The following is a 24348-nucleotide window of genomic DNA, read 5'->3' as shown; positions in this document are numbered from 1 at the left end:
AAAACCATAGTTAAACCATGGTTAGTGTTGTAAAACCATGGTTTTGCTCATAGTAACCAATACACCAAAAAAACGTGGTTACTACACTTTTACCACAATAAAAGCACGGTTAATTTTCGTAAGGGTGTCCATTGATGTACTGATCTTCCCCATATAAACTAATTGGCTATATCGTTCTGTCTCCTCTCCACTATAAGCTGGTGCTGACACATCATCCAGGTGAATGCTGCACATTGGTGGTGGTTGAGAAGAATTCCCCATCGAAATGTAAAGCTCTTTGAGTGCTCCTATATAAATGTAATGAATTATTAAAATATAAAGTACTATATTAAAGAAATAATATAAAGAAATAAAAAGTACTTAATTATTAAATAGAAAAAAATGTCTTTTGGTGTTTCCTGGCATAGATTATACTTATTTAAGTGGGTCATGAAAAGGGTCCCCATGGGTCATGGAATTTCTGGGAATATCATGGAATTTGAAAAGGTGTTTTCCAGAAATTTAAAGTCAGGGAATTTTATATTTTTTTATCCAAGGAGTTTTAAATTTTAGTTTCCATTTATCCGAATGTAATCCGCTTGTTAACTTGTGATGTAAGGAATGCCATTTCCAAGGTCCCAGGTTCCGAGTCTCCGCTGATTGCAAGTGAGACTACAATTTAAACAGTGATTTATTTGTTTATTTATTTTACGCATTTAAGCTACATTTTTTTAAACTCACGGTGTACACTACATTATTCAGTCCTTCCAGTAAAAAAGCAAAGTTTTTTTGTGATTGTTGCGGGCACATTTTCTTAAAAAATGCAATGGAATATGCGCGATATTTATGCAATTTTATGCAATGAAACTTGCAAAAACTTTGGTAAGTTTGCAGCTTTTGCAGCTTTTTAATGATGTTCACGTTACTTCATAACGTTCCCATGGCAACAGGGGACATGGCTGTGCTTGGGGGAAGTAAATGCAGCATTTTTCAACTTTCTGCTAAGATAGATGTGATTTTTGCTACGAAAATGCCGGGAAAATCTGCAATTTATGCTGTGAAAGTGTGGCATATTTGAAAAAATGCGGACTTTGGCTGATTATGCGTTGGATCGCATAATCACGTTTTTCTGGATGGACTAATTATTCAGGATTATGGCTTGACTTCATATACATAGGTCATGGAAATTCAGCTTTTTAGTCAGTGAAATCAGGATTTGACTTGGAGTGGGAACCCTGATAAAATGACATTTTGGGAACCACTGATGTAAAAGAGCTTTAACAGAGAGTGTTGTGTTCAGCTGAATGTTGTAACAGCTTAGCTAATACATGCACAATTTAGACAGAAAGGTTGTTATAATACAATGAATGATCATCTACAGAGATTAAGTGATTACATTTCTTATATTTCATAAATAACTTCTCAATATGAAATTATGAAATTATAGATTTTCAATTTTCTTTTGGAGGTTTTACTTGCCACCATTTTTCTTGGTTGTAGGTCAGTTGTGTAGTAAGTTGTGTCCTTGTCTCAAACCAGACTGTGTGTGTGCGTGTGTGTGTGTGCCTTCATAGCCCCCTCTGGTGGATGATTTGTGTGTAACCATGTTGAACTTTGACCCATTCTTTCCCTCGTCTGATGTTGTCCTGACTTTCCAATTTTCTGCTAAATCTAAAATATAGCATTAGTCCATCCCATAATGCACTGTCATTGTAAAAATGAATGATGGTGGATTATAAATGCATTACTTAACATTCCATATATTCAAAATGGACTACTTTACCTACAGTATATTTGTGTTTGATATGAATTACTGTCCGGCTGTTGCATGTGGATGAAAGTGCCTGCATGTAAATGTAAGTGCCTGCGTATCAAAGGCAGAAAGGAAGCACCCAAAGGTTTGGATCAGAACTGATGTCTGATCTGAGACTCACAGTTTGAATACAAAATGAAACCAAAAGAGATGAAGCCAAAAATGAATCTCTAAAGTAATACGCCACAAAGCTATCATCCAGAGTGATTTTACCACGGTTATATTTAAGCACAATGTTAAACACTCTTTGTAAAGTTTTCCTAAATCCCCGTAGGGCACGACCTCAAAGTCTGGTGACTTAAATGCACACCTCATCTAACAAACCACATGGACTGAGATTTAATTGATGTCAATTGTACGGTATGAGTAGCAGTATGCATACTTAGGGTTAGTAGGAAACCCAGAGTAATATGAGCTTTAGCAAACCAATAAAATAATGACAATAACCATGTAATATACCTCAGTAGGCTGTTTAGATCATGACCATGATTATGGCACTTGAGTATATTGGTGCGGTCATCCACAATTTTGCACAGATTAAAGCGGGCTCATTTGATCCAGTTGGATCTGTTTTAGAAGGAGTGATAAAGTGTCTCGTGTCGTCTAGCAGTAATCCATAGCAGCTGTGTTTTTCTGGCTCATTCAACGGTTTTCTTTCAGCGTTAAATGAGAGGAACTTCCTGACGATTTCTGCCGGTGAAGTTACCCGGACTCTTCTGTCCGCTTCCATTTTGTCCCGTCTCCACAATGCCTTCTAATCCTTTTCATTGAGTCAGTAGACAATCCGACTCGCTCTCTGTCATTATTGCCGGCTCATTATGGTGTGGGTTTCTGTCGCTCTCAATGGGAGACCGAACGAGCCAATGAGGGCGACGGCTGTAATCTAAGCCCGGTTCTGTTTTGACAGCACTGGAGCTCTGATATCCTCGCCCAACTCATTTTTCCAGACTCCACCTCTCTCGTGATCTCTTTAGACCTTTTGGTTCTCAGTCAGAAGGACAGAGGTCATGATCACATTCAAATTCCTAATAATTGTTTGACATATTTTATGGTATTAAACTCAAAAGTTGTGCATCTAATCAAGCAGTATTTTATGCCACTTTCATCTTACAGAAATAAAAAAACAATCAACATGAACATGTCCTCAAACTATGAACAAAACTATGCAAGGCAAAAGACGATTGTGTTGGGTCAGCATTTCAGTTCAGTATAATTCTCTTTTATTTCTATTTTCAGAATGCATTGTTCTACATTTTGTACACTATTGTTGCACGAAAATATTGATAAATTCATTAAAGGAAAACACCACAGTTTTTCAATATTTTACTATGTTTTTACCTCAACTTAGACAAATTAGTACATACCTTTTTTTTTATGTGTGCATTTAATCTTTGTACGGCGCGTCGTGAATGTGTTAGCATTTAGCCTAGCCCCATTCATTCCTTAGGATCCAAACAAGGATCAATTTAGAAGCGACCAAACACTTCCATGTTTTCCCCATGAATAGTTACAAGAGCAAGTTTGGTGGCACAAAATAAAACGTAGCGATTTAAAAATAAGAACTATATTGTATGGCGGAAGAGCACTTAGTTTTTAGCACTTCAACCTTGGCACAGTTATGTTCCTTACTGATGTCACAATTATTACTAAAGCACCACTATTAGGGCCATTACACCGAATCGGTGCCATTTCTATCCCCAGGACATTATATGTATAAAAATGCAAGAAAACTAACTCTAATATACATTTTATTATTAAGCAAAGTGTCGTGCATTTTAATATAACACCAAATTTAAACTATATACTTAAAAACATTCATAAAAGCTACATAGAATACTGAAAAATAAAAAAATAATTTGATCCATCCCTGCTCTCTATCTCTATACTTTACCTTTAAATATAAAGCATAAAATTCTTCCGATATCTTTATCTTTATTTTTTGCATTTTTGTGTGGGTCCATATCCCATCTTCCTTTAAATATTTTTACCTTTGGAAAAAGTCATAGGTAAATCCTCTGCCTTGTACCACATGCTCTCTGATCTATGCGATGCCTCTCCTATCAGTAACAATTGTAGCCATTTCAAGCGCAACATACTTTTTAGGTGTTACATAATATAATAATAATAATGGTGCAAATATCAGTAATATCACACTAATATCAAATAATCTCCTCCCATAAGTTTTGCGTCCGAAAGGGAAACTCCTAGAAATGCATATGCAATAAGGTCATTCGCAAAAATAACTAGACCACACCTTTACATCGCTAACTATCCACTGCACGTCTTTAGTAAATCACAACAATCGTTATTTAACGCGGTTAGTAAATCTGGCCCATAATATTTTGAATAAAATGCACATTTTAGTTGTATCTCCAGGATTTTATTCAATCCTGTTACCCAACACGTTCCCCCTTTGAAAATCTAGGAATATCTCACAAGTCACATTTTCAAGAGAAAGTGACATCATCTGGATCTTCTGAAGGCCATGTGAAGATCAAAATGTGCTTTTCTGGTTTTCTTTTCTGTATATTTTATGATATTGATGCTATGACTGTGAATTTCAATCTAAATGTTCAGTCCTGTTTACCTATATTATTTCTTTGATGATATTGTTTTATTTTAAAGGGACAATAAGTAGGATTTTCCCCCATCTAGTGGTGAAATTGTATTTTGCATTCAAACGAATAGTGCTCTCTAGCGCCTCGCTTTTCCAAATGCGTGTTGCAACTACGGTAGCCGTTATGTAATCACTGATCTCCTTGTTTGTTTCTGCTGTTTCACCAATGAGGACATATGTATGATTAAAGACATCGATTTTGATTAATAAAACACTTAAAATCCTACTTACTGTCCCTTTAAAATAATAACACATTTAGGTAAATAGCTAGAATTTGCTCAGTGTCTTCATGCTATAAGCACATATTTAATGCAGCTATATTTCATGTATTTGCTAAATCTATGCTACAGTATAAACTCTTACCAACTGTTACCAAAATGCCTCCATCCTCCATTATGAAACCATGTTAAAAATAAACTAGTTACTTGAGATTGACCATGATGTGTGTTATTAGATTTAGTGTTAAAAAGATAAAAAATGAACTTCTATTTTGATGAGTTACATCCTGGCACAGATTCAGTGGAAAGGTCCATAATTATTGTTCATGTTAAGTGATGGAGTAGGACCACAGATACTGAAGTTTGGTCCTCAGACTGTGCATCGTTTTAAGAAGAGATGATGTGATCAGACATAAAACATAGAGAAAATCTTGAGACTAGAATATAACCGAGGATTGGGGGGGGGGTTGGTTTGGATGAGTCAGCCTGTAGACTTTAGTCAACCTTCTAGTTTCTTCTTAATTCATAAAGCAGACACCCATCTAAAAATCTCTCTCTCTCTCCCTATGCATGAGACTTTGAACAGATGTTCACTGTAAACACTTGACCTCCAGGATGTGTTTTTTACATTTGTATATGAATACACAACACACCACATACACAAATGCATTCATGTGCAAACAAACCATGCAGCTTCCACTAACGGCACGCATCTAAACTTTATAGACTATACATATAAACATGTGTAAACTCATAAAGTTGTGCATGCATTGCTTCAAATGTTATTATCGGTGTCCGAGCGGTAGTGAAAGGTAGTAAAAAGAATCTACCAAAATTAAGGCCATTGAAAGGTAGTTTAAAGGAATAGTCTACTCATTTTCAATATTAAAATATGTTATTACCTTAACTAAGAATTGTTGATACATCCCTCTATCATCTGTGTGCGTGCACGTAAGCGCTGGTGGTACAAAATAAAACGTAGCGCTTTTCTAAGCGGATTTAAAAGAGGAACTATATTTTATGGCGTAATAGCACTTTTGTGAGTACTTCGACTCGCCTGAAAAGTCCGCTCCCCTTCTCACTCTCATAGTGGGAGAGGGAGGGTGTTACTGCGCCGAGTTGAAGTACTCACAAAAGTGCTATTACGCCATAAAATGTAGCTCCTCTTTTAAATCCGCTTAGAAAAGCGCTACGTTTTATTTTGTACCACCAAACTTGCTCGTATAACTACTCTTCTTAAATAGGAAATACGTTGATGTGTTTGGTCACTTCTAACTTTATCTCTAAATGGTAGCATTGAATGAATGGGGCTAAGCTAAATGCTATCGAAGCGTCGCAGCGCGCTCCAGCGCTTACGTGCACGCACACAGATGATAGAGGGATGTATCAACAATTCTTAGTTAAGGTAATAACATAGTTTAATATTGAAAATGAGTAGACTATTCCTTTAAGGTAAAAAACGCAATTTGACTTAGTAGTAAATATTTGTGTCTCCATGTTTTAACTTCATCTAGTATAGTTTAAAAATAAATACAGTGCTAACAAGACCTCCGTGAGTCGGAGTTGAAGTTTAAGCAGTCTGTGTAGATTGAGCGCACACATGTAACTCGTAGTATTTTCTCATTCGAGGTTACGCACCCACATCACGTTGCTGTGTGCGTGGTCACAAATGCTTAACATTTGTACACGTATTTAAGCACCACAGTTTTAAATCAAGTGGTTTTAATCCGTTGAAACACAAACAACTGTGCTATATGTGTGCACTGTTTCTGTATAAGAGAAACTTGCAAGCTGCGCATCCGCTTCTCATTGTGCTTGTGAGTATTTTTGCCTCTATATTAGCCTTAAATACACACGTGTCAAAATTCTTTTCTTGTACACTTTGTTTCGTATTTGTGTGGTGTTGTTTATTTCTAGGCTTAAGGTAGCCTATTAATGTTAGCATCATCTCAGCCTTGTTGGGAAATATATAAGTTACAACTTATGCAGCATCTATTTCTTACTTTATTCCTTTTAACTTGGTTTTACGTTCACGTGCGATCTGTCCCCTGTTGCTGCGGTGCGTATCACATCACGTGTCACAATAACCAGCACGAGGCATTAATAGTGATAGTTTTTCACCAGTAGAGGGCGATCTACAACTTTTTAATGCAGATCAGTAGCAGAGCTTCCCTCCTGTCTTGAATGTCGAGTATGCTACAAATGCAACCGAAAAAAAAATATCGGTCAGAATTTTTGCCGATGAACGATAGTTATTGTTATTGTTATCAGCGCGGATTAATCGGCAAATCCGATCTCTATTATCCACCAGGTGGCGCTCGTACCCAACTTATAAAATGCTGAAGCATCCACTGATCCAAAAACTGTAAATACTCTGTGTATGTTTTGATCATCACTCTGAATCTGATCTCCTAACAAAAGTCCTTTACAAAAATGCAGTTATCTTAATATTTGGTATTGTTTAAGAAACCTGCCCATATCTTTTTTCTTTGTTTGAAAGCAGAGGGGTCTGTTCTTTCATTTGATATATTGTATGTTTATATATTTATACACTGTAAAACAAAAGTTTGCTGCCTTAAACTTTTTAAGTTGAATCAACTCATATTTACGTCATTTAACTTACTATTATTTATCTTCATTTATACAAAATGAAGTTGGCTTCTTTTCATTTTATATTTTAATTTATAACAACTCATCTCTAGTCAAGATAAATAATATAGTAAGTTACAATGACTTGTAAATCTGAGTTGATTCAACAAAAAAGCAGCAAAAAAAGATTTTCTGGAAGGCATTAAACTTTTCTGAAAATCATAGAAAATGCTGGTGCTGACTGCCAACTTAAAAAAAATGCTAGTTAATAAAATGACAAGGAAAATAAAAACTACTCAATTATAAAAGAGGTAAAATGGGCCTTGTTCTTATATTTCCATTTAAATATATGTTGGTGCGTTCCGGGATAGATTATTCCTAAAGTCGCAAAATGAAAAGTTTGGGAGCCACTGCCATAGATCACAAAAGATCACAAGCTCACATCTTATTGTTTGTCTTTATACAAATTGCTGAAGGATGTTATTAGTTTGTCTGCATGCAAATTTCTGTTGCTTTGGAAGAAGAATCATTAGATTTGACAACTTTTGACAGATTAGTTGTACTGAATATTTAAATTTTTTTTTATAAAAAATACCTACTATAACTAACATGCATCAGTGATATTGAGCCTGTCTGATGTCAAGAAGTTTTGTTGATTTTGAAGCTTTATAATTTTTAACCGGTGATGAAGTTTTGAGCATGATTTCATAATACATCAAACTTTGTTTTCTCATAAACAAGGCAAATTTCATGATACAAACCCTTTGAAACTATTGATGTTCATTGCTTTTTGATCTCACTGTGACACAGTCACAAGGTTTAGTGAAACTGAATTTAATAGCAGAAAGCGTGAGAGCGTCCTCTCTGTCGGGCAGCTTTGAGTCGTAATTGAAAGGTTCATCTAGAAAGTTAAAGGACGTCTGATCTAAAGCGAGAGACTGGCAAAACATGAACGAGCATCTTTACTGGCAAAGGATGAAAGACTTTCCAGGAAGCCGACGGAGGAAAAAAGACGTCCTCGCCACAGCCGCTATTTACTATCTCTGCTCTGTTTGTTTTCAAGGCTGGTCGATCTTGAGTATTTTTAGTCGTCTGACTGTGTTAGAGATGGCATTGGAATGTCTTAATATGCCACTACAAAGCCTGAATCATGTCGGTCCAACCCGGTCTGTGGTTTAGACCGTCAAGATGGATGGCTCGTACTATTGTCAATAATCTGTTTGCGCTTGCCACGGTTTCTTTTATAGCTCTCGGCCTTTGAAATCGAAAGCCGAGTGGAGATGTGTCTCTTGGGGTTGGAACCCGTGTTATTTTATCTTTGTGAGATAAAAATACCTTGCGGAGATGATAGACTCGGTCAGACGGTAAATACAGTTGGCATACGCAGGTCAGAGATAATGATTAGCTTATGCCAGACGTCAAACGGTGGCTCGGGAACCTCCGGTAGGAGAATTGATTAAGACGGCGCTTTCAGTAAGTATTCGTGAGAGTAGGTTTGTGGGAGGCTCTCGACTTCTCCTCTTTCTTCTCGTTTGAAGGCCAAGGTTGGTACGAAAACAGTTGGGTAGAAACTTCAAGCCTGGAATTTTATGGCCGTCACTTACTGAAACAACTCGAGTGAAGAATCGCTTTAGTGCCGGTGCATTGAAAACAGATGCCGTTTAACGGCTGTGAAATCCTCCACCTGGTGTAGCCAAACTTTTATATGCGAAGTCGAAGCGATGTTTGAAGGTTTGGTTCTACCTGCTTATAGTTGATAATTTTACCTAAAAACATGTTTAATAACTTGATCTGACTTTGTACGGATGCAGAATTAATGCTCGACCAACAGTAGATCACAGATAAATGAAATTTATAGCATGTAATTCAACTCATATACATCAATATAATATGATCAGGGTCTCTCTCTCTCTTTCTCTCTTCTCTTGTTCTTTTGTTTTGATTGACACACACCAGCCCATCGTTCTGAATGACGTCAGTCTCTCTCTGCTGATGTGCCAGGTGCTGATGTCACCCCCCCACCATCACCGCCTGGCTCAGTTTCACGTTGGGATTTCCGCTCGGATGGGTGGGATGAGGGACTCTGGCGGGCGTCTCGCTCAACCCCCAGAGCGGGGTAACATGGGTCACGGCCAACCGATGTGTCCCACGAGAATCTTCCCACCACGAGAAGTTGATCTATTCAATAACTGCGTCCCAATTTGCATATTTGTACTACACGCCAAAAGTATGTATTTCACTGGTGATGGGAACTTACCAAATAATAAACGTGTTATGTTTCGGCCTGAACTGAATCAAAGTGCAAGGTGTTATGGGTAATATCAAGAATAAATAGCATGACTTCTTTTGGTTTTGACTGGTAGAATCAGAGTCATGAAGGATTAAAACATTGCATTTTTTATGCATATACATAAACACACACTTGGAAGGACAAACAACTCATTTAACCGCAATGAAATCATATTCGGTCTTAATTGCATCCAGAAATTGACTTCACTTGTTTAAGTTCTGATTTATTTTCACTGTCACGGTTGCACGAATACACAGTTGTGCACACGGTTATAAGCACGTGTTGGAGTTAATAAATAAATAGTTAACATCATGATTTTATATTTCTGTGGGATATGGGAGTTATTGTTGAAGATTAAGCACCTGCTGCATTGAATTGTGTTTTAATACTCATGATGTTAACTTAAATTTAAATGCATAAATGCAATGCATAGATTTTGTCATCACGTTTAACTGATTTATTCATATGGTGAGATTAATTGTTTGACTGAAAGATGTTCATTTTTCATTACTTTAATAGGTCATCGATCAATTCTCAATTTATGGAGGTTTAGGAGGTAAATGGCCCTTAGTTTAACGTTGAATTGCTTGTAGTAACATTTAGGGTAAAAGCTATATAAATGAATATAAAGTTTATGTTATAGCTATAATTTGCTCTAAATATGATTACTCATAAAGTCATTTGATTGCATACTTTAATACATTTTTAGCAGATTTTGGAGGAAATTGTTCCTCTTTGTTTAAGCGAAACAAATAATTCGAGCTCTGTCCTGTGGATTTGCATCTATTGTAATTGAATTTGAATACTTTTGTGGATAGCAGTCATATAGCTGCCTTTAAGCCAATCAGAGGTCTACTGCTAATTAATATGCATGAGTCAAGCTGATAAGGTTTATATATTTGCTTCCCACTTTCAGTTTGTTTTTATGCTCCTGGAGAAAAGGATGGGCGTTTTTCATGAGTTGTTTCTCTTTCGGTTTTCCTTGATAAGAGAACAATTAATCAAATGTGCACCCACATGCACAGGAAGATGAGGTGGTGTATCTGTTCATCATCATTGTCAAAGAGAAAACACACACGCATGCATGTTTAATTTAAATGGCACTTTTGACTTTTCATATGAGTGACATCATCTTATAGTTTTATCAGGCAATGATTCACATTACACTAGTTACATTTTTTCTTGCATAATGCATGATATATATTGTTAGTTGCATTTCATTATTTGCATTTAGCCTCATTTGCATTTGTTTCCCTGATCAGGACAAACTATAAACACTGATGGAGGGAAGATTTACCATCAGACAGTCGCTATTGCTAAAAAATGACATATAATGATGACATCACGTGACTACTAAATAAACCTGAAATGCTGATTTGAGGTTTAAAATAATTCTTTTTACTATGTGAAAAAGAGTGCAGAGCGCCACATGAGTCGAGCTAATAGCATAAGTGTGTAAGAAATTGGTTGCCTGCGGTCACTTTGGCATCGTTTTGCACAAGACCACAGAATGCTGCAATTGACCAATAACAATTAAACATAATAAAGTGCTATTAAGTGTGTACTGTTTTCAATTAACTCTTGATCTGAGTCATGCATGACTTTTCTAACTGTATCCAAATCTCTCTCTCTTTCCAGTCTCACCCGTTGTCTCTGTGTAACACCAGTGAGGATGAGCGACAGGAGTTGGCCTTCATCACCATTGTCAAACTGGAGAGTCCAGAAAGTAAAGTGCCACAGTGTCAGCCACTGCTCAATAAAGTAAGAAAGAGTCACGTTTTCGAACACTTCTATTTCATGTCCTTGTGCAGGGTTCCCAGGGGCCTTGAAATCCTTGAAAGTTTGTGAAACTAGGGGGAAAAAATTCAAGGCCCTGGGAAGTTTTTGAAAATATACATACATAGTTACAGGTCATTGAAAGTGCTTGAATCTATTTTATGCAGAAGTTTTCTGGAAAAAATCCATATTATTCCCTGTGTAGTGTAGGATAATATCATAAAAATTCTAGACTTTTAAGCACACGTGTTAAACTGTTTGCTTTAAATGCTTGTATCTTCTGTATGCGAAAATGTTGATTCATACCAAAATGCTTTTCTGCATAGTTGTGTTTGACACATGAAAACATTTACGGGTTACGTATATAACTGTTGTTCCCTGAGAAGGGAACGAGATGCTGTGTCTCTCTTGCTATACTTCATGATCCCTGTAATGCCGTCTTTGGCAATATTTCAGATAGTGATATACTTCCTGACTCCCGCGTCACCCTGTCTTTATCGTTAAGCCTCACCATTGGTTGAATTTGATATACACATTCATACACACTTACCCCGGGAGGCATCTCCAAAGTGTCACCGCAGTGACGCAGCGCGAGTTCCCTCAAAAGGGAACTGTAACAATGTATCTTAAAAGGTAACACAATATAGCATTGCTCTTACTTAAAATGTGTCCCCACATTTAGCCCTTGAATTTGAGGGTATTGGACCTAGAAAGTCCTTGAAAGGTCCTTGAATTTAAAGTTAACTAAGGTGTGGGAACCCTGTTGTGTAATGCTCGTCAAACGCTGTCATTAGCAACAATTTGAAGAGAATCTTGGTGGCGAGAAAGTACTTTATTTAATTTCTAGCTATATTCTTATAGTTTATTGCATGTCTTGGACAAGACTGCACACTTGCAATGCATTTTATTCGTTTTTGGTGTACGCAGTTGCGGCCGGTGACTTCTCTTCCGAACACATATTTTGACATGATGACCCACACACACGACGGGCTAAATACATGTTGTGAAGAGCTTCGCATCGTGCACCCTCGAAAAAGAAGTCACCGGCCGCCATTGGGTGTAAGGTTCATTAATATGAGTTGAATGATTGTGAAATGTTTTTGCGTATTTTGACATAACACATGAAACAAATGAATTGCGGACGTGAGATCTCTGTGTAGTGTTGCACGTTTTCTGTTTTATAGCAAAACACAAGATTATAATTTATAGCATACAAGTCATTTTTTTATTTGATAGACAGTATGTAAGGAGAGGACAGGGTGGAGAAAGGGTTACGGGATCGGCAAAAGGCCTCAAGCCGAAAGTGCGTCTGCACTAGGGATGGGCATGATTAATCGACGATCGATAATTGATCGTTAAGAATTTAGTCGATTACGTTAATTTGTTATTGATTAATCGAATACTTTTTTTATCTAATGCAGGTTGCGTTGCCTAGCGTAGCGTGTGTCTTGAAGCAATTAAATGAATTTCACTGTGTGGCAGCAATTCAACATTTTACCACCAGGGTGCAATATACACCATACTCCGTTATCTGTGACCTTCCGTTTTGATTGCAAAAAAAGAATCATGAAGAGGTCATGATTTTTTGGGAACAAATGAGGTCTCTTTTTAAGAATGCGGCTCACAGCTGCAGGTTCCACTGCTTTAGAGCACCGCATATTCAAGCGCATATATGTTCCGTTTGTCTAACTAAATGTAGTTTAACTGTTTGCCACAAGTTGATCTTGTAATAAAGGTCTCATGGAGGAAAACATGCTGTATTTTTGTATTTAACATTTTTTAATTATAAAAGTTAAATAATTATTTTTTATTATAAAAATATTAATGATTAATCGATAGTCGATCGTTAATTCTCCCGACAATCGACTAAAAAAATTTAATCGAATGCCCATCCCTAGTCTGCACCATATGTCAGAGCACTGCCCACTACACCGTCAGCACCGACACTTACATTTTTGTGTTAATAATATTTGGTGAAACGCTGCTGTTTCCCACTGTAATCTGTACTGCTTTATACATTTTTTATGCATAAATTGTAATTGGTAGCTCAACCACAAAATTTCCAACACTGCTGAGCATGTGGGAAAGACAGCTATCATTACTTCTCACCCCTTCTTCCTCCTTCGCTTTTGGCACACTTGTTCTACCTCAGATCTCTGTTTGAGAGAGAGAGAGAGAGAGAGAGAGAGGCTGGCAAAATGTTGGCATCCAAGGAAAAATGTACTCATGACAAGAATGTTGTTTATAGAGCTAAGATTAGCTGGGCATCTCTACAGAGGAGCCTGAGATGAAAGGAGTTCATGGTGAGCTCATGATGTACTGTATGAAAGGAAAGAAGCTCTGTATGTGTCCATGGGATTCGGCTGTTGGACGTGAGAGATTTCAGATGTGGTTGTCATAGCAGACACAAAGTTTCTACTTTAGTGAGTTTGACATAGTCAGCAACACAGATAACAAGTCATCTAAATTATCATCATTTCCCTTTACCATCTTTGCTGAGATTAATGCAATGCGTTCTGAAATCATTTTATCTGTCATGGATATATACAATGATAACTTAGTTTTTAATTAAATATTTCATTCTTAGATTTTTGTGGTTCAAATAAGACTATGGGCCAGATTTACTAAATGGAGCAAATTGGCATGAGAGTGCAATTCCAAACAAGTGCAGATGGGAGGGGTAATATTGGCGGGATATTTACTAAAAAGGCTCAAATTAAATAACACAGGTGAAGTTTGCATAATGACCAACGCAATCTTCTAAGAGCAGCGCAAATTAGTTCAGGGTCGCAAATAAGCAGAGCTGATGAGGTGCAGGTGATCTACTAACACCTGATGAGCTTGAGTTCAGCACCACGGACATCACAGCTAACAAAACCATAGGTTTACAATAAGTTTTGAAATGTCTGGTATTGTGTGACTTCTAGTGACTCCTCTTTTATTTCCTCCAGCAAATAAAAAATAGCATGGTTTGGCAAACAATATTTTTAAATAATAAGTTCCTCTGGAATTCCAAATAAACTGTAACGTGTTACAAAAAATCTCCTCTGCCTTGTACCACACACTCTCTGATGCCTCTTTTATCAGCTACAATTTCAGCCATTTCAAGCGCAAAATGATTTAAGACCACTGATCTATATAAATGACTGGATTGCGCATGACGTCACAACTGTGAAGCCACCGCGCCGCCATGTTGGTATACCCAAACATTCTATTAAATCAATGGACGTTATCAGATTTTAATGATAAAACATCACTTTACTAGTCTTCGTTTTTATATCTGAAGTTACCCTATACATTATAAAAACACAAACGTCCTAAGCATGTACATAGTTATTTACTGAAAGTTGTACATATTAGTTTTTAATCAGTTATTATACATTCATCTTCATTACAGTATCAGATCAGCAGAGAGACCGCAGCATTTAGTATTAATGACAAACGTGCTCATTCTGAAATCTAAATAAATAATCATACTTTGTACCGTATGTGCATGCAATAATTAGCTGGTTTTGTGTTATCTAAACTTACAAGTTACCTCAACTTATTTAGAGAAATAACGCTGACCGTGTAGCTGAATGTCAAAAAAAACTTTATTTATACCCGTGTCATTAACAGAATGCAGCAGACACACTCACCTTAACGTTTTTTTATAAATCCATTTTCCTGCCCGAATAAAACATAAACATTGCAAATAACACCAGAATTAACCATTAATTTACGTACACATATCCTAAAAATAATCTTGCCTGACTGATACGCTGTAAAGCAGGTGAATTTAAAACAGGATTTTGAATAGAAGTCAATGACGCCGTCTGCCGGTTGGGTATACCAAGATGGCAGCTCGAACTCTGCGCTGGCTTCACCTCACGCTGTTACGTTAAGCGTTCTATGCGCAATCCAGTCATTTATATAGATCAGTGGTTAAGACATACTTTTTTCAGTATAAATAATGCCGCAAATTCCAGTAATTTCACAAGTGCAAACATTAGTAAATCACTTTGCGTGAATCATTTAAATAATCTCCTCCCATGAATTTTTGGTCTGAAAGGGAAACTCCTAGAAATGCATATGCAAAAAGGTTAGTTGCAAAAATAACTAGACAAAAGCGCTAATTATCCACTGGGCGTCTTTCGTAAATCCAGACGTTATTTAACGACAAAATAATGGTTTTTGCAAGCTGTTAGTAAATCTGGTCCTATAAGTCAATAGTGTATGAAGGATGGGACAAAAAATTACTTTCTTACTTAGTATTTTTGTCCTGTTTTCAGTAGAAATATCTAAAAAAAAATCTTAAATCAAGATGTATTTTCTTGATTAGCAAAATGACCAAAGTAAATGAGTCTAATTTTTAGACAAAAAAATATACAATTTAAGTGAATTTGTACTTAAAACTAACAAAAATATCTGCCAATGGGGTGAGAATTTTTTTTTTAAAATAAGATTTCTTTTTTCTTAAACAATTAATTCAAGCATAATTCTCTCACCACACTGGCAAATATTTGTGCTTGTTTTAAGTTTAAAATTCACTTAAATTGTATATTTTTTGTCTATAAACTAGACTTATTTTCTTTGGTCATTTTGCTCATCAAGAAAAATACTTTTTTTAAAGATTTTTTAGATATTTCTACTGAAAACAAGACAAAACTACTAAATTAGAAAGTCATTTTTTCAGTGTATGTATAATTCCTGTGTGGGCATCTCAGAAGGTTTAGGAACAGAGCTGAGATTGAATGTGCTTCGCCGCATGTGGCCACCACACCCTGAACATCACTCAGTTAAATCTACATAACAATAAGTCTCAATAAGTTAAGTACAGTTAATAACCCATCTAACACACAGTGTGAACAGGCTCTTTGTGCTCGTTTATGTTTTTTCCAAGTGTATAATGCCTGGTTGTTATGTTCACCTCAAAGACAGCATCTGACTGCATTTACTGAACCTTTTACTGTAATGACTTGAGTTATAATTGTCCTGGATAATCTCAGTAAATAGATGGCGTATATTTAAGAATGCGCATAAAACCAGACTAGATTAGGGAGTTGTTTTTAAAATGTTTCTTTATGAATGCAGTTACAGAACAAATCATTTGTTGCAAATAGAAGTGACTCACGGTAATCTTTGAATGAACGTTGACATCACCGTCTGGAGATCACCACAGGTCTTACCACAGGTGATTTCCCCTTTAAAGGCACAATATGTAAGATACATCTTCTAGGAAGGTATATATATATTTGTTTATGTGTACTTAAATGTTTTCAACAATGTTTGAATTCAAATAATTTTTTCCACCCCTCTTTTGTCGCTTGTCAATGATGTCAGGTTTTCCCTGGTTTCTGATTTTGCTGATAGGTGTGTTTGACTGCGTGTGGCACTGCGCAGACCGATCGGCCTATGACATCAAAGTATCGCGAGAATGATTCAAAAGCAGTACTGTGATACTTCAATGTCATGCCCATGCCTTATAGGTCAATGACGAAATAAGCTCTTAAAAATCTTAACTAATGCATATTTTTGAGTCAGGAACAATGCGTTTAAAAAGTTTTGTTTATTGAACAACATTTCAGTACATTTACATTTTTTTTTTTTCAAAAAACCAATCATCAATCTATTTGCCATTTTGCCATTTAAATTTGGTCCCTTTTAGGGCTGTCACGGTTATGAAATTTGACTGACAGTTAATTGTCTAATAAATTGTGACGATTATGATGGTTAATTATCTGTTTTATTGCTTGGACATTTAATTCTCATACTTTTTCTGTTTGTTTATGAAATAATTTTCACACATTGTTGTGATTTACATTAAATCTTTTGTAAATATTAATACACATATTTAAAAGTAATCTGATAATTTCAGATTTATACAGCCGCTGCAGCTCCCCCTTGTGTTTTTTAGAGAGAGGTGCAATCATTGCGGTGATCTGAAATCATCGTGATGAGGTCAAACAATTGCGATGATACGATTATTTAATCGGCCCTAGTCCATGTGTCATGCTGATTGTTTGTTTATTTGATAGTGGCCTTTAAAATTATAATCCTGAAAATAGCTTGAAAGTGTAAAACAACTTTACCGTAAAATGAACATTTGAGAATTATACATTTAAGAATAATACTTTTTATTTTTAAGTATAACAACAATTATAGACAACATTAGCTTGGATTTAAAAAAAACTTTAAAAATCATGTTTACTGTTGTTTATAGGCTTACTTGTTAACTCCTAATAAAAGACCCATGATTGTGGTTGTACTGTACTACCTTGACATTTCAAAACATCCATAAAAGTTTTTTCAATTATCCTAACATCCCAACAACTACTGATATTTATAAAATTTGTTAGTATGATCTTATTTTGAATTTTTAATAATTTCAACAACAACATTTTTTTAAAAGTTGTCTTAAATTGCTAATTTGTATAGACAGTTGCCAAAATTTGAGATACTAAACCAAACATTTGTATTTATTGTTAAAAAATACTGAAAATATATTTAAACTAAATAGGTTTTATAAAAAAGTGACACATGTCATAAAAGTAATATCACAGACAACAGCAGCACCACACATGCACATAAACTACATACTACTTTACATACTGTACACAAGCACACTACACACACAGTCTCTCATGATTTTCTTGTAATATTTAGTTTGTAAAGGACTGAATGTGTGTTTAATTTTAAAGGAGCATCACAGACAAACGTTTACTATAAAGATCTACATGTGGAAACACACGGCTCTTGTCTTTTCCTGTCCGCTTTGACTCATGTCCTCACAAAAAAACACACTTAAACCCTCGCTCCTTTCAGTCACTATAAAACGCCTCTTTGTGGATTAAACCTTATTGCAAGTACTGAGCAAACAAATCTGCTTCTGTTTGGAGAAGCGCACACAATGACAATACGCTGAAATGGGAGGGCCGTGCCTTTGATGGTTTGGTGTGGACCTTCGAACCCAAAATACTAAAGTTATTTTTATAGTACATAATGCCCCCGGACACAAAAATATGCGTGTCATGTCATTGACTCAAAGTAGTACTTGAAGCATCTAGCACGTCTCTGTGAAGCTACACTGTGAGCTTACATTATAATGAGTATAGTTATAGTGAGCTTATTATTATAAAACTTTATTTTTATGACGTCGTCCATGAACATCCCATCATCAAGCTACGCTGTTGTTTTAGCGTCCTCTAGTGGCAGATATTACATATTGTGCCTTTAATGCAGAATTCCGACCAGACAGTTTTCCTTCTATAATTCTGATGCTTAGGCAGCATTACTGTTAATATTATTGCTTATAATTTCAACAAACTGTTAACTGTAATCAAACATGATGTGCATGATTGTGTTGCAGACATGAATTGTATTTGTGCATGTGTTTGAATAATTAAATTTTGTGGTTTGTTATAAAGAGGTGCACTGTTGCTTTTGTAAGTCATCACGGTTGTGATTTCCTCAGGTGGATGTTAAAATGGGTTACAAGAAACCCGAAAAAGTGTTTCTCTGAAGGGATGTCCACAGTCGGGAATCCGGGAGTAGATTATTTTGTCTTGGACCGCTAACAACCACCTAGCAAAGCCCTGACCACTACTATAATACAGACAAGACACCCTCACATTCCTGTCGGTACCGTGGATAATGCATGTCCCCCTTTATAAAACGTCCCGCCCGGGCTAGTCCGGCAATGCTTGTGTCGGAATGAAAAGAGTTTCAAATAGTCTCCCACACAATCCAAACATCCCTTACATTTTGGGTTCGAAGGTCCGCACCAAACCATCAAAGGCACGGCCCTTCGATTTCAGCGTATTGTCATTGTGTGCGCTTTTCCAAACAGAAGCAGATTTGTTTGCTCAGTACTTGCAATAAGGTTTAATCCACAAAGAGGCGTTTTATAGTGACTGAAAGGAGCGAGGGTTTAAGTGTGTTTTTTTGTGAGGACATGAGTCAAAGCGGACAGGAAAAGACAAGAGCCGTGTGTCTCCACATGTAGACCTTTATAGTAAACGTTTGTCTGTGATGCTGCTTTAAAATGAAACGCACTGTTGGCCCACATTCAGTCCTTTACAAACTAAATATTACTAGAAAATCATGAGAGACTATGTGTGTGTAGTGTGCGTGTATGTGTACAGTTTATAGTGTGTAGTGTATGTGCTTGTGTGTGGTGCTGCTGTTGTCTGTGATATTAGCGGTAATGTAACAACAAAAGAAAGACAATAGCTGTGTGAAATTGCACAAATTGACATTGCGAATTGAAAATACAGACATTGGAGACACGTCGAAAACTGTTATATATTGCAAAAAAGTTTTTACGCTTACATGAGCTAGTTTTTCAGGCAATTCGGAAGAGGCGTATTTCACAAAACTGCAATGGAAACAGTTTATTCACATTTCCAGGTCACCTGATATATTAAGTCAAATAATTATTGTATAAAGATGACACGGTATGAGTATAAGAGGCTTTCCTTGTCAATAATGTTTGGATAACACTCCTACGTCTCGTTTGATTTAAAATACGTGTACTATTACCTATAAGAAACACCTACATGTTGCCGTATGAGGGGTTTTCCTCTGCATTAATGTTTGAATAGGACTCTTATGTCTCCTTTGTATAAAAATAATGCCTAGTGCCGTGGATGTGATATTAGTAAACCTACCAACATCAATCAACCTGATGTTTGGAATTACTTATCGCAGGAAGAAAAACTTCAGTCACACATCATCGGTTTATGGAAACAGCGTCATTTCGCAAGTTTTTTTGTTGACATTTTAAAAAATAGCGCTAAAGTTTTGTGCAAATCTGTAACGCAGCTACTGAAACAATTAGCCTCTTTCACACAGTAATTCTGTTAAATTACCATGAATTTACCAGAATGAATTTACCAGTAAATACAAAAATGTGCTGTTCACACACGCAGTGGCGCTCCGTTATTTTACCAGTAAGACATCATTCACACATCAGTATCAAAATACCGGTAAATTCGTTGAGAAAGCGGAAGTACCTGTAGCACACGTCGAGCTCAGTGTTGTATTTGTAAACAATCCACGTCGTTCATATCCACGGTCCGTATTTTGCTGTTTTCACGTCTGTGGTAAACAGTCGCGAAGTTGCTCATGACCAAACAACATTGAATGAGACGACGTCAAACCGAAAATGCGTTTTTAACAACACTACTGTTTGCACGTTAGGCTTCACAGAGGCTGTGCTAAGGACGTCGGCAATTCGGCGGTAAGCTCTTTTAAACAACTTTGGTGAAGAAATGTGGACGTAAACTTCAGGTGTGCTCAACTTTCAAGCAGCATGTGTGTGGAAACGTCAGTAAACACTGCTGGGGTAAACGCGTCATCTGTATTAAAACGATATGATTGGCCCGAAGCTGTCAGCACGGTCTGACGTCGTCCGTTCTAAATGCCGGTAATCCTATAATTTTCGTTCACACATAGCGCTTACCGGTAAATTACTGGTAATCTTACAACCTGTCTTACTGGTAAATTGGGAGCACTGATTTACCGGAAAGGTTCTGTTCACACATGATCTGTTAACTGCAATTTACCAGTAAATTACCAGTAAAAACTGTATGTGTGAAAGGGACTATTGACTTACAGCTGTTGGCTGAAGAGTGCATAGACTGTGAAGCATTTCATTTACATTTTCCGTATTCTTGAATTAAAAACTGAAAGGTTTCGGTTACTCAGTAGTGGATATCAATGTGTTGAAAAGTTCAGCAAAAATCAAACGCTGTATGTCTACCCTGCTGAAAAAACAATAAAACCGTTACAGAAAATTCTAATGGTTTCCATTCAAATACCAATAGGAACTATTAGCTCATTAAAACCACTACACTGTATATAAATAAATAATCCTGTAAATAGTTCCTTTGCATTTCTTGTCTAATTCTGTCTAATTTATATTGGACTCAAATTCAAACCTACCTGTATAAAAAAATTATTTGAGGGCTACCAAATAAATGAATTAAAACGTATACATTTAAGTTTCTCTTTATCCAAAGTGACTTACAGTGCATCATTCAAGCTGTACTTTTTTATCGGTTTGTGTGCTCACTGGGATTCAAACCCATGACCTTTGAGCTACAAGAACATCTGTAAACAAAACTTTGTAGTTTTTGTCATATAGCTAAACACTTTCTTTGCTTTCTTACTGTTTTCTTCAGTGAGAGAGTTTCTTCTCCCATTAAATGAATGGATTGATTTATGTTTTTTTATTAGATAATCTTAATGCGTTTAACAGCTTTGAAGTTGTTTTTTCTAAACTGAAGGGTTAGATGTTGTAAATCGCAGAGACGTGTGTGTTCCTGCATCTGTATTTGATGTGTGTTTGTGGTGTCAGGGGCTGATCAGAGGTCAGATTCAGATGATTTAACAGAGATGGAGGGTTTATGTGCTAGAGTCGTGACTGTCAAGCACTTAACATGCTGGAGAAACAGATGCTTTCAAGTTTGTGTAATAAAGATTGTGGGCACATCTCTCTCTCTCTTGTACGTAAAGATTTTTTACATTGTAAAATTGCAGTTTTCTGTTAGGGTTAGTATTTAAAACTAGTGCTCTATAAACTTAAAAGAAGTCTATGGGATGTCCTCATTTACACAAAGAGAGAGAGAGATCATAAGGACTGCTGTGTGCAACACAATACAGGTCTGCATGTCATAATATAAGAGAAAATCAATCTGACCTGACTTCATGTCTCCATTTTATTCTATTATTTATTCTATACTTTGTGTTTAGCATTTTGTTTTTATTTTTTTATTTACCTAACTTATTTTTTTTCTTTTAAAGGGATAGTTTGGCCAAAAATGATATTAAACCCATGCTTTACTCACCCCCAAGCTGTCCGAGTTGGATATGTCCATCGTTTTTCAGACAAACACATTTTCGGATATTTTAGAAAATGTTTTAGACGCGACTAAGATTTTGGCGCTACCGGAAAGTAGTTATTTTCGTTTATAAAGTTATAATATTTCTAAAACAGCACCGCGCGGATTACCCTCAGAAGACCTTTGTTTATCATCCTAAAGCCGTTTGGATTTATTTTGTGAAGGATGGACGCACTTTTTTTGGACTTGGGGGTCGTGGACCCCGTGACTTCACATTTAATTAACTGAAAGATCTAAAACATTTTCTAAAATATCCGAAAATGTGTTTGTCTGAAAAACGATGGACATATGCAACTCGGACAGCTTGGGGGTGAGCATGGGTTTAATATCATTTTTGGCCGAACTATCCCTTTAATTTTTGCACTATATGCTTTGTTTTATTTTCACTATTTGTATGCAGCCCAGCTGCAAATGCTTTAGCAATACAAATGCACAGTTCTTGTCATGCCAATAAAACACACTTAAAGAGAGAAAGAGAGAGAGAGAGACTATAGATGGAATGTATACAGATGGTTGTACAGGAAGTGGGTGGGTGTTTCTTTTAGGTTGTGGCTAAAAAGTCTGAAATTGTCCCACGTCTCTATCACTTCTACACTTATAATGTGTGTGTGTGTGTGTGTGTGTGTGTGTGTGTGTGTGTGTGTGTGTGTGTGTGTGTGTGTGTGTGTGTGTGTGTGTGTGTGTGTGTGTGTGTGTTTTGGCCCATTGGTCTCTGAGCAACGGCTCTCACAGTTGTTGTGGATTCCTGCAGTTCATCTGTTGTGTTTGAAGCTCAAGGTCGTCCGGCGGGGCGATAAGTCTTCTGTTGTTGTTACATACGCAGAAGCATTCACTATGTCACACAGTTTGTGTGATGTGTTCCCATTGGAATGGGTTCCTCACAAGTGAAAAACGGGAATCTCAAACTCGTCTTTGTGTAGCCGATGAGGGCATCTGTGTGCGCGTGGATTCTCACAAAACAATCGTTCTTTAAATATGTTTTTCCCAGACATGTTTGTGAGGGTTTTCAGTGGCTATGTTTACATGCACAAAATTTTGTCAATCCGACTGAATTTAATCCGACTGAAGGTTACGACGATATAGTTTACATGCACCCTAAACATTGCAATCTCATTTTAATGTTTGTTTACATGTACATTCTATAGAATCCGAACCGAAAGTCTGCGCAAGCCCACAGCAAGGGTTGCCAGATTCACGTCTCAAAACCATCCGAATGGATGATAAAAACTAGCCCAAAAGCACCCCAATGATTATTTACAGCCCAAATACCAACAACTAAGCAACAAAATAATTTAATCTTTAACCCGCAGAAAAACAACAACTGGTGGACACAGTTTAAAGAGTGGCACAAATCTTCTCGAAAAAAGCAGAGGACTTGGCAACGCTACGCTGCGGACAGCATCTTTCGTCGAGTTCACACTTTATCTCTGGATAAAAGTCAAATCTGAGTTGGAGAAAGTTGTTTTTAAAAAGTTTTCAGATATAGGTAATGAAAACACACTTTTTAAAAGGCACAATGCTATTTTTTACTTTAAGTACCCTAATGTTTTACAAGTATACATAAAGGCTGCAGAATTTAGTACATCGTGTGTACAGCGCGTGACCCCATTAACGTTACCTTAATAATGCGTGATGCTATTGCCTTGCTATTATTGAGTGTTTCTGTGACGAGAATCAAGATATTTTTGCATCCGATTTAGAAAATATTATGATTCACGTGTTTACATGCATACTTTTCTCCTGCAGATCGGAAACCACCCCCTTCAAAACGATCCAAATTTGCATCCGATCGTCCTCAATCATATTGATAAAGGTGTTTACATGAAGACTTTTCAATACGATTGAGCCATCAAACAGATTATTTGTTTGCATGTAAACGTACCTAGTGATGTAGTAAAGTTGTTTAGTTCTGTGTAACGCGCCATCACCAGCTGACTGCCGCTCTTGATCTCGTTAACCCTACTAATAATTAAAAGAAATGATTACATGAACCCTGTGCCTCGTTGTTGTTTATTATATAATACTTGAACACTACAGTTGAGCAGCATTGTGGTTGTGGGAACACACATATTGATGAAATGTATACCTTGTGCATTGTAAGTCACTTTTTTTAAAAGCCTCTGCCAAATGCATGAATGTAAATTAAAGATGCATTTATCTCTCAGTAGTGTGTTAACGTAGCA

The 24348-nt window shown here is 36.5% G+C and overlaps 1 protein-coding gene across 2 annotated transcripts in view; it reads left to right on the top strand.

Annotated features, from left to right (window-relative positions):
- rnf43 (ring finger protein 43) overlaps positions 1 to 24348 on the top strand; it is a 119775-nt gene that overhangs the window by 72461 nt on the left and 22966 nt on the right. For both annotated transcript variants that reach the window (XM_073860969.1, XM_055198201.2), the window contains exon 2: positions 11145 to 11267. In XM_073860969.1, coding sequence (XP_073717070.1) covers positions 11145 to 11267 — 123 coding nt within the window. The remainder of the gene's footprint in view (positions 1 to 11144; positions 11268 to 24348) is intronic.

The sequence above is a fragment of the Misgurnus anguillicaudatus genome, chromosome 22 (assembly GCF_027580225.2).
Source record: "Misgurnus anguillicaudatus chromosome 22, ASM2758022v2, whole genome shotgun sequence".
Classification (NCBI taxonomy): Eukaryota; Metazoa; Chordata; class Actinopteri; order Cypriniformes; family Cobitidae; genus Misgurnus; species Misgurnus anguillicaudatus.
This window is presented reverse-complemented; position numbering and strand designations above follow the sequence as displayed.